Source organism: Parasteatoda tepidariorum, chromosome 7 (genome assembly GCF_982258835.1).
Source record: "Parasteatoda tepidariorum strain Cologne lab strain chromosome 7, Ptep-v5.0, whole genome shotgun sequence".
NCBI classification, from domain to species: Eukaryota; Metazoa; Arthropoda; class Arachnida; order Araneae; family Theridiidae; genus Parasteatoda; species Parasteatoda tepidariorum.
This window is the reverse complement of record NC_141761.1, coordinates 108,924,109-108,936,711: the sequence shown is the minus strand read 5'-3', so window position 1 is coordinate 108,936,711 and position 12,603 is coordinate 108,924,109. Positions and strand designations below refer to the sequence as shown.

The 12,603-nt window shown below is 27.7% G+C and overlaps 1 protein-coding gene across 2 annotated transcripts in view; it reads right to left on the bottom strand.

The window, feature by feature from the left end:
- The window catches only part of LOC107439315 (iroquois-class homeodomain protein irx-2), a 77,511-nt gene extending 65,890 nt beyond the window's left edge, over positions 1 to 11,621 (bottom strand). Inside the window, exon 1 of one of the 2 annotated variants that reach the window (XR_011637176.2) lies at positions 11,173 to 11,582. Coding sequence is in view for 1 of the 2 variants with exons in the window: in XM_043042360.3 (XP_042898294.2) it covers positions 11,173 to 11,220 (48 nt within the window). In the remaining variant the exon portion in view is untranslated. Of the gene's footprint in view, positions 1 to 11,172 lie in introns of both variants that reach the window. The other variant, XM_043042360.3, reaches the window with a different exon arrangement.
- Between the last annotated feature and the right edge of the window lie 982 nt (positions 11,622 to 12,603).

Genomic DNA, 12,603 nt, shown 5'->3' with positions numbered 1-12,603 from the left:
GTTTATTTTCTCAGAATGAGATACTTTTTTCGTTTTTCTTTTGTTTTTAACACACTAACAAGCAATTTAAGTAAACAATTTTTTAATAAGTTATCAAGTTTTTTTTGTTTTCAATTATTAATGTTCGTTCTTCAATTTATATGGTTTTCATGTTTTACCTATATAATTGTTATATATATATATATATATATATATATATATATATATATATATATATATATATATATATATATATATATATATATATATATATATATATATATATATATATATATATATATGAAAAATGGGATAAAATGAAAACTGAAAGAATATGTAAAATAAAAATAAAGAATGTACTGAGACATGCACTCAAAATGTAAACAATTGTATAAAGAAGGATTGAATTCCAATGCTTTCTCAACTCATTTGACAAAATGCTTAAGACTGAGATAAAAAATTAAAAACGATTCTTCCTTTTCCTCATTTTTGCCGCTAAAAAATAATGTACGTACAATAATTAATTTATGAATTTTACTCACTACTGATTGAGTAAGGAAAAATAAAGTTTTGTAGTATTATTCTCATGGGTAAAATTGTTTTAACAAAATTAGTAAATAAATAACACTATTTCTGAAAGCTTCAAGCATGATATTTCTAATAGTGACAACAGTTTTGCCGTGTAAAACCTTTCCAAACATATGCTGCTTAGTGAAAAATTGTTTACATAGAGTTAGTTTAGTTAGGAAAGAAATGTTCGTATCATTTTGTAGTTGCCATTTCGCGTGCTTTTAAAGATATTTTTTCAATTCCTACTATTATTTCACACTCTCCCTATATATCTTGTTCAAATTTTCAATCCTTAATAAAATACTTTTTATTCATCCACTCAAGTTCAAAACACATTTTCTTTTAAAACTTGTAGTGTATGACACTCGATGTTAGTACAGTTTTATTCAAATATTAATTCATTCATTAAATTTAATTAATTAATTTTAGTTTTATATGGGAGAAAAATTTTTCATTATTTAATAAAAAGTAACTAAAATAAAATGCTTCTTTGTTATAAGTAAAAATTGACTTGAATTTTCTTTTTTTTTTATATATATATATTACTTGTTTCCTGCGGTAGTTGCATAACACGGCAGAAGAACATTTACTTTCGTCATCATTCATAAACATCTCTACCTAATTATCAGTTTATTAACAAGTTTGATTATTTGATACATCCTGAAGTTTAAAATCCTTTCAAATCACATTCATTAACAAAAGAAACAGTCGACCGCTACGCAGAAGGGAAAAAAAACGTAATTTTGTTAAAGAGTTTCTTCAATATTTTATTTAACGTTTAATCCAAAATGCTAAACTAAAACTCCTGATTACAAACTAACAGGAATTTCATAGTAAAGAATAAATGAATAAATAAATAAATAGATAAATAGCAACTCCAACAGTTTTAACTAACCTAAATTCCGAAAACGGAAACCTAGAATTTAAAATCAGTAGCATTATTATGGAACGTTTAGTTTTAATGAACCTGTTCCTAGATTACACGGTCCATTCTAAGACTAAAATACATAATTTAAATAACAGAAAAAATGTCAAATTAAAAAATATTACTATCTAACAAATTCTTAAAAATATAGGCGTTCCTTAATTCCGCAGGTTTTGATTATAGAAAGAATGAACTCTTTCATTTATAGGTCAAGTCGAGTGACGTATAATATGAAGTACTGCAATTTGACAATCTAATTTCAAAATTGCGGTGGGGGGGAAAGGGTCATTTTAATACCCAATCTATAATTTTTTTTTAAATATAATATTAATATTTAATTTATATTTAATTATAATATTAATTAAATATTTATATTTATTATTATTTATTAATAATAATATTATTTTTTTAAATTATTTTAATAAATCAAATTTCATGAAACTCTGGATTTAGGTTTAAGAAAAATCTGAAAATTTTTAATATGTAAGAATTTTTATACCTTACAATTCGATATATGTTTCATTATTAGCAAATTAATTAAGAAAAATTCTTTACTTCACCCAAATTCTAGATCACATTAGTTGTTTGTTTTGTGGCTTATAACTTTTTGTGATATAATTATCATAGTTTAACCATTTAACCAAGAATGTGAAACATCAAAATAACAAATTTTTGTACCGTTATAGCGGTTAAACAATAACCAGGTTTTCAAAATTGTGCCTGCTCCCCCTATTTCGGGGGTGGATGATAAATCCAAATTTGATGGGGGAAAAACAGTTTCAAATTTGATGGGGGGATAAAACAGTTATGTTTTTTTTTTCATCAGAAAAAGTGTGATTTTTGGTGAAAATAAGCCCAGTTAACCATAGTTGCAGTAAACTGTTAGGCAGAAACTGTTGTTTTGAGAAATTTATTTGAAATATTGCCATAGCACTTTACAGTATCAAAATCCGACCCACCGTTCAAATATTACAAAATGTTTTTCTTTTTTTTTTTTTTTTTAAATCTTGACTATACAAACAAACATTCATTGATTATTTAAATAAGCTACTTGATTGTCTTTTGATTTCAACATTAAAAAAGAACAAATTATCTGAATAAATTAACATGATTATACGTCTCATGATACTTTAAAACAACTTCCAGTGCATTTAAACTTTTCTTTTTCAACTTAGATACTCGCCTATTACTCAAGAAACAAGGAAATCATATGTAACATTTAACTTACTTTGAAACATTTCGATTTTGTATCAAATAAGAGGATTCATGACGTTGTTACGTACTCTTTATATAATTCGCTGATAAGTTAATTGCATTCCTTTGTTCGTTGTTTACGTTTTTCTGCAGTTAATGGATTATACTGAATTATTCATTCATTTCTATTCTTTTAAAAGATTAAAAAAAGGAAGAAACATTTCAGTATTGCGCCTGAATGTCTCATTTATTTATTTTATTTTTGTATACTTTAGTTACTTTCTTCATTTTTAGATAAACATTTATCGGCTATTTTTTCCTTTCAATTCTTTTGTTCCAATAATGTAGCGATAAACTTCTTATTATAGTACATTAAAAAGTTAAGATATTTCTGGGAATTTCGTTTCTGGAAAAGAACAATCATTTATGCATCGTTCAGGGACAATTATCTGTATCACTCTTAATATATATATATATATATATATATATATATATATATATATATATATATATATATATATATATATATATATATATATATATATATATATATATATATATATATATATATATATATATATATATATATATATATATATATATATATATATATATATATATATATATATATATATATATTCTTTTAAAGAAAAATTAAATAAAAAAATGCGTGTAATACAATAGTGAACAAAATGAACTTTCAGACCTGAAATTATATAGGAGCATTAACTTCATATCTAATACTTTCATTTGTGAAAAAAAAAGTCACTTTAAAAAAAATCATGATTTTTTTTAAATTTTATAAATTAAATTTAAATTTACCATGCAACCTAGCTATAAAAATATTTATAATTTGAAAGAAAAATTATGATTTTACTATTAGTTAAAAGAGAACAAGACGTTTTGTCGATTGAAAAAGTGTGTAAAGTTCTTATTCGACATTTGTTAATAAATGGCGTTTTCAAAAAATGTTAAGCAATATTTTGAGCAATTGTTAAAAATACCATGAAAGTAGAGTTTTAAAAATTTAGCAGACAAAATTGTTTTTTTTTTTTTTTTTAAATATAGTTCTAACATATATATTTTTGATCTAAAATTACATTTCTTCTTTACTTAAAAATTTTTTAAAGGAAAGTTTTTTAGTAAAGAATTATGTTTTAATTACTGATTAAAAGAATACCAGACGTATCTTCTGTTGAAAAAGTATGTAAATATTACAACGCATCTTAATACAGCATTTGTTAATAAATGGTCCTTTCAAAAAATCTTGGATCTTGGAAAAATATGATCCAAGTAGTTTACACAAGAGAACAATCGGAAGTCTGGGCTATATAACGATGATTTAAATTTTTTTTCCCCATTGAAAAGCTTAAAAGGGTCATATTTTTAAATTTTCATTTCTCTAGAGTAAATTTTGGTTGAAACTTTGTTTAATTTTTGTTCTGTTTAAATTTTGGATTTTTTCATTTTTAATTATATATTTAAAAATGATAAAACCTGTGTAAGTTCTAATTTTTAAAAAAAAAGGAATTTCTCTATTAATAATAATAAATAACTTTTAAGATGTATTTTTTTTTTTTGCGTAGAATAATTTTGAGTAAACAAGTTTTATAGTTGTTTAAAGTTAAAGTTTTATAATTTACAAGTTTTATAATTAAATAGTTTTAGGAAAAGGGACCCTATCTTCCTATAGAAATCCTATTTTCCAAATTGGGACATAGGGGTCTATATTTTGATCAATAAACCAAATCCGTCAAAAAGAAGATGTGTTTATTCAGACATTTTTCTGTTTGTTCCAGTAAGGTTATTCAAGTAAGGGAACAGTAAGTAATCATTAGCACTTAGTAACATGTTAATGTATATGAAGGCTACAGTAATCCGATTTTTGTAGATATATATACAAATGACGGCTATAGCCGTCCCCGATGGTTTTACCATCTCAAACAAAAATCTCTTTTAGAGGATCTGTTTATTACCATTTCTTTTTAAGAACTAATTCCTATTCCTCAATATGAAATACGTTGGAGAAATTGTATCTAAAAATTAGTTCAAAAATGCTTGAAATGGAGAAATTGTATCTAAAAATTAGTTCAAAAATGCTTGAAAATTATCAAATTTTGAAAAAAGGTCACGAAAATTTTTGTGACCGGTAGACTCTCTGGTCCTGCACATTTTAATTATTAATATTAGGGACATCATTAACATAAAGGAACAACATCATTAATGCAAAGGAACATCATTGATACAGAGTATACGGACACATTTATGCGTTAATTATTCAATAATAATCGTAAGAGATTCATATATCATGCATTATTCAATATATCGTAAGAAAATGTGTATCATTGCATGCAAAAAAAAAAAAATTTTTTTTGGGGGGGGGGGGGTTAGAAAAATATCATCAAGGAAAAACTGTGACAGAAGGCGATAATTTTTTACTTTCTTTTATACGTCTGACGCTCAATTGCATATGGCAGTTAAAACAGTTGGAAAAAAAATATTTTGCGTCAAGATCGCTAGATTTAAAGTGCAAGGCAACGTGCGGTGTTTAAGATCACCCCATTGAGTCAAAATCCGATTATTAGAACAATAGTTATGCAGACTAATGTCGTTTATATTTTACGCGCAATAATTCTTTTTTTTCATTATTATTCCTTTATAAGAGAATCAATCCAGCGAACTTTTGTGTGGCGGCTCATTACCGCAATAAAACATAAATCTGAACTCTTAAACCAAATGAAAAAGTTTTTTTCTGAGGGTCCTATTTTAAAATATAAATTTTATTGTTTTATCACTTTACATGTTATTTTATAACCGTCGTTGAACAGCTGACCCAATTTTGAATTTACGACTTTTAATGCTCAACTGCGAAGCCCTGTAATATTAAACCCAATCCAGAAGACTACCGAACTCTTGGATTAAATATTGGGAGAAATTTGCCTTCATGGAAGACTTTTTAATGGAACTAACCCTCATTTGCGTAATATGGAGAGGAAAACCACAGAAACCTTCCATGGTTAGCCTGGCTGCAAGGGGACTTTAATCCATGATATGTTTACCACTGAGGATATTCTACGTCAGCACTGTGGTCGGTGCGAACTGCTTGCGGAATTTGTCGTCGGAATAGCGCTAGAATTCGAATTCGGGTCACCTCATTGCGAGACGAGAGCTCTATCCCCTGAGTCACCATGGTTCAATTTACAAGTTATGGTATCTGGAATATTAACGATCAGCACCAGTCACAAGGCGACTAAGTATAATAAATGATAAATAAATAAAAAATTCCCTGCCAGTCGTTAAAGATAAAGAATAGCAATTTTCATAGGTGGGTTCGATCCTCGCCGGCCGAAGACTCCCCGTGTAGTAAATGGTGACTGATGCACGTTAAATCTGTCGAGTCTCAAAGTCCTCCATGTTCCCATAACAAATCAATACCTCTGGGGCTACTGATCCAGGAGTTTCCTTGTCTTCTGGATTGGTTCAAAATTACAAGGCTACGGAGTTGAACATTAGTAGTCGTAAACCCATTAAATTGGGTCGGCTGTTCAACGACGGTTATAAAATAAAATAAAATACCCGTATACTGATATCGGCTGCATAAGTATCCCCCCTTAACACTAGATTGCCCAAGGAAGTCATTTTGACTGCTTTTTAATTTCAATTACAAAACAATGATGTATATAATGACACAATTTCTTAGAATATTGTGACTTTTAGTACAACATATAATTTTTTTTCTATTGTTAATATTTACTAATAACTTGTTATATAATTGGAAATATTTAAAAAAATATTAAAAATTAATTTTAAACAAATTTCTTTACACATTAGTTATTCTTTCACACAATCCAGTCATTTTGTCTGCTTTTGGGCAATATAGATACATACTAAGTTTCAGTCTTTCTATAGTGTTGAAATCGAGTCTTAGTGCGTAAAGATCCAATCATTTGATCAAAAGTTACTTTCGTGTTATGTTTTGTAGATTTGCTAATTACTGAATCGAAAGATTCCAACTTCTGATTCAAATAATGTGACAAACAAATGTTCCATCCATTCAAGGCGAATCGAAACACTGTTTGCTATAATAATACGTAGGCTAATGTAAAATAGATTTCAATTTAACTCTATCAGCCAGATTACTATAATGTACCTTTGGATCAAATAAAGAGGACGAGGGGAAAAAAATAAAGAATGGGGGATGTTAGAGAAATCTTGCGGGCACACCTTCCCCCTCTCTCTTTCCTCCGGGAGATCATGCTCCAGGAGCGGGGAGAAAAGTCAACCCCCCGAAGAGCAAAAACCGACACCGCTGACACCATAATGACTTTTCACACAACTTTTCTATTTTTCGCTTCCCTCTTCAACCCCAGCCCCACCCCCTATCACTTTCATTCACCTTTCCCCCACTTTCTGTAGACCCCCCTTTCCTTTATACCGTCCATTTATTGCTAATTCGCCCTCTTTTCATCTGGAACTGTGAGGGGGATATGGCGTTAAAAAGACCATCTCGCCTTTGTTGGGCCCTACTGACTTATCTTCTACTATTATTATTTGGTTTATTTTAATTCTTTGTGTCATTTTTGATTCTTTCCCCCCCCCCGTCCTTTCTAGGGACCCTTTTGAGTGACAAATTTTCATTTTATGTAGTATGCTTTTAAAGGTTGAATGAAGGTGTCACAACAAGACATTTGTCCCATTCTCTCTCTCTTTTTTTTTCTTTTTTTTTGTGAGAACTCCACTTTTTAAAAATGTTTAGCAAAATAATTAAGAAGCACCCCATTAAGAGGACGTTATACACCAGAAAAAATTTTTGCTGCCAAATTCTGTTTCTGCTCATTTAGAAAGTGTGGAGTAAAATGAGTTCAGATAAACTGTAAAGTTTGAAATGTTTAAAGAAAAAAATATCTTCAAAACCTTACTGCGAAATCCTGCTATATGCTCTCATTTTGGAAAAATTGTTTCTGCCTTTATAACTTCGTAATGAACCTGAATTTACTTTTTTTTTATGTTCTTTCAATTTTAAATTATTAATAGAGATAAAACGGAATTTGCCATGGAGTGTTTTTCTCGGTATATCGTTCCATTAAAATCAATACTACATTCTCAGAAACAATTATTTAATGTTGACACATAATGTGGAGTTGTAAAACTATGATACGAACAAATTTGCTATTAAATTAAACAATGTGTTTATTTGAATTGGAAAACAATATCAAGTAATCAAGTTTAAGTTGAACGATAATATGTTTAAAATTAGCACCCTGTTATTTTTAATTTAAAATTACTAACACAGATAAAACAGAATTCGCCATGAAGCGTTTTTCTCGGTATATCGTTCTATTAAAATCGATACTACATTCTCAGAAAAAGTTGTTTGATGATCAGCCATAATATTAGAGTTTTAAACTATGATATCAAGCAAATTTGCTGTTAAATTAAACAATGCGTTTAAATTGGACCACAATATCAAGTTAATATGTTTAAAAATTTATAATATACGATTATATACGAAATATAATATACGAAAAAATTTATACATTATGCGATAATATGTTTAAAAATTAGCACCATATTTAAGATGCAGTAAATTGTACGATATTGTGGTTCAACCAGAAATACATCGTTAGTTCACAGTTTCTACTTTTTCGAGACACATTTGCTATAAGTTATAACTTTTTAAGTCATAAACTATCCTTCTTTCAAATTTTATAAATGGCAGTACGTATCAACCAATAAAAATGTTTTTTTTTCCCCCAAGAAAATACTTTAACTTTCTTGAAAATACTTTTGCAAATGTCTAGAAAAATTTTAAGTTTAGTTTCAAATATTAATTAATTTGAATTCATCATCTTACTAAATATTACAGTGAAAAATATTTTTCGTTAAATCATGAAAACATTAAAAAAAAATTTGAGAGCTTTTTTTTCACATTTTGATTAGCGTTGTGAATTTATGTTCAATTGACAATGTAAAAAAAAACTTATGCATTACATTCACAGTTAATCTAATAAATATTATTAAAAAATTGCAACTTAATCATAACAAGTAAACACAACCTTCACAACTCAAATTGAAATGCAAAAAACATTTTTGCAAAATTTAGGGGAATAGAAAGAAAAGCGTAATTTTTCTTCTCCGTTTGCTTCCTTAAAATATTAAACAGTTTCATTAAACGATCACAGCAATTCCTAATTAATATTTTCTAAGAGACGTTTTTAATGGAATTTTTTTCAGAAACGTTCAAAATTCAATTGTTATCAGAAATGTTCATAATTGATTTCTCACTTTTTTCTTTGACTGTAATTTAATATGAAAAAATTAAAAATAATTTTCAAACTAAATAATAATTTTTAAATAGAGTGTTTATTAATTTTTTTACTTTTGGAATAACTTTTTGAGCGATGTTTTTAAACACTTCATTTTCAACTTTAAGAGCATCTAGCACTAACTTATATTTGCCAGGTTAAGCAAACGTTAAAAGCATCTAGCACTAACTTATTTTTGCCAGGTTAAGAACACGCTAAAAGCATATAGCACTAGCTTATTTTTGCCAGATTAAGAACACGTTAAAAGCATCTAGCACTAGCTTATTTTTGCCAGTTTAAGAACACGTCAAAAGCATTTAACACTAACTTATTTTTGCCAGGTTTTTATAAAAGCTATTTTTAATGAGTAAAAAAGTGTCGTAAGTTAACTGCTTGATATTTCTACAAGTTATAGAAATAAAAAAACAAAGTTGTATACAGATGCTTTATATAATATTAAACTACTATTTTAAGGAAAGAAAAAATAAAAGTTAATTTTTAAAAAAGGGAATGTTTAATTTATAATTTTTTCTTCCTTTAATTATTTAAATTAGTTTTGGATTTGAAAAAAATAAACTGTTTTTTTGAGATCATACAGATACCAAATACCAAACCAAATACACACCATACCAATAGATACCAAATGCATACCAAATACAGCAATATAAAGTTGTTGTTTTTGGTCTGTGACGTTTAGTAAGCTATTATAAAACTCAAAAATTTTAGAACTAAAAAAATTTTTAATTTTTCATTATTTTAGTTCTTTTTTTAATTATTTTTTAATAAAAATGCGCTTTGAGATTATATGGTCTGTTGACTATGGTCTAAAGAATGTCATATATTATAATAAAACTCGAAAAGTTTGGAGAAAATTTTTTATTATAAAAAATTTTTTTTGTTATTATTTTAATTCTTCAAAATGAGTTTTTGAAAAAAAAAATTATATACTTTGAGTTTATTTAAGTAGTTTATTTTGGACAGTAGAGTACCATAAAATTCAGGAAATATTGAAAAAATTGTTAATTTTTTTATTTTTTCGCTATTTTAAATTTTTAAATAACTTTCTGATAAAAATGAAATATGCTTTAAGCTCATATAGGCTGTTGACTTCAGTCAGACAAGCTTGATAGGTTATTTAAAAGCTTGATATTTAATAAATGCTAATTTTTTGTAATTTAATCTAATAATTAGGCTCATTGTATAAAAAAATAAGATTCAAAATTTGTGTGGGGGGGGGGGAAATAAATGAAAATAACAAGGGAAAATAAATGAAAATAATAAGGGAAAATAAATGAAAATATTAAGGGTAAGCGTGAAGTCTTGTTTGTTATATAAGATCACATTCCTTTAAATTAAATCTCTTGTCTTAAAACAGAAACAAATACACCAGGTCCTGATTCGAAGAGCTCTAGGCCTTGCACAGAGTACTTGATTTCGAGTTCCTCATTAAAAATCAGTACTGACTTCACTGATTTCTAAATCATTTTTAAAGAAAAAAAATTAAGTGTAAAATAAAAAAAATAAGAAACAATAACAGCGAAAGTCGTAAAATATATTATTGCTGGAGTTCAACGAATGATTTAGAATTTATTAGAAATTCAGTTGGAAGAATTTGTTTTCTTTCTGTTTTCAATAAAATTATCTTAGTTGAATTGTTAGCTAGATAGTCATATTTCAAATCACTTTTGACTCTTTTTCATCCACAGTCTTGAAAATGGGAGCCTATTTTTGAGCGCTGGAAACATGTCGACTGTTATTTCCGATTTCAAGGTTTTTGGAAGCGAATGAAGTTTTTAATCAAGTACCTCTTCAGTTTCTTGAGATTATTTATCTAAAAGTTAGCTGTGTTAATAATATATAACGTAATAAGCTTCGAGAAAAAAAATAATTTTGAAAAAAATAATATACGCTTTAATTTCAATAAGTTATTATTAATTGCAACGATACAAGAGGTAAGGTACACGTTTTCATGAAGCGGAACTAAAATTTAAAAATAAAAAAAAATGAAATGAAAAAATTTAAAAGAGAAAAGGAAAAAAATTTTTTTTTAATTTTAGGCAGTGATATTCTAGGGCCACAATATGCCGGACTCAGTGCCCATGTAACCAGGCGCTATAGGAACACAAATAATACCCATATCCATGCAATCACAGAGTTCATTAACATTTTTTGTTAAAAGAAAGAAGAGGAAGAATTTACCTGTGTGCTAGGCGTAAATGCTGCGTATCCAAATTGAGCGTATGACATACTGTTCTAAGAGTTCTCAACTTGTCCAACACAACTTCTGTTCTTTTTTTTCTGTCTTTCTATTTAAAGTCCATTTTCGAATGCATTCATACGGGAACAGACGTTACCCAAACATCCCTAAAATACATCATCGTGGGACGTTTCGACGTCGATTTATGATTTCGATATCGAACTCACTAAGCCTAACCGCAACACTCTGTTTGGGTTACCAAAAGGATGCTTTCTGGGGGGTGGGAATGGAACTTAAAGGGGGTCTGAATTCACGATAATCCCCCTAATATTCAGATTGCGGATTGCGAGTGCAGTTACATCAGCAAACAAATACTAACTGACCAGACTACGACACGCGCCCGAGGATTGTCAACGCCCACTTCTGACGCTCTGGGCGGAAACTAGAGAAATGAATACTTCTCCGCCCACCGAAGAAGCAGAATGGAATGATTGACGTAAATGAAACTCCGCCTTAGCTTTTTTTTAATCCAATCAAAAAGCAGTATTTTCTGTAAGTGAATCTGTGGATCACAAGAGGTTGTTTTCTTGTAATTCCAGCTTTAAGCTCTTATAATAGGGTTGTCGAACATCAGTCGGTGATTTCGGCGGAATTTATCGGTGATCTTTCACCTTTTTTCAATCACTGTGGGGAATAGAAGTAGGATTTTTTTTTCTTTTTGTTCAAAGTAATAAACATTTTATTTTTGTTTTCGTAGGAAATTCTTCCGGTAAAATTAACAAGCGCTAATCAAGGTAATATTTCAAAACTAATGCTAGTCTATTATTACTTTTTTTTTTTCTTCGCTTTAAAAGTTGTTGATTTATTGTATTACTAATATTAAAATATTAGTAATTTATTTTCTTAGAAAGATTTTCTTCCCCTTTCTTTTTTTTTTTCTTTTTTTCTTCTTTCTGAATTGTACTGGGTATTAGTAACTAATTCTAGTAAAATAAAACTTTTCCAGCCTCAGTTTACTTTAAAAAAAAAAAAAAAAAAAAAAAAAAAAAACTGTTAATTTATAAAAACAAATTTTTTATAATTTAATGCATTCATTTTTCTCGTGGTGATTTTTTTTAAATTTTTTTTATTCATTTAGTCATTTCCTCAATTAAATTTAGCAAACAAAACAAAAATTTTAAAACATACATAATTAGTCTAACTTTTTTTCGCGTTTTATTTTGCCGTTATCGTTGTTAACGTATGAATCTTTTTCTTTTTCCTCTTTTTTTTTCTTCGGGTGAAATTAAATAACGTTTAGCAAGCGGATATTTCAGACCTAAGGCCTTTGTTACTCTTTATATTTTAAATGTTAAAAATTGTTAATTTATATTTATAAATAAAAATTGACTGACTTAAATAATTTTATGTATTATCGTACAAATTATTCCATC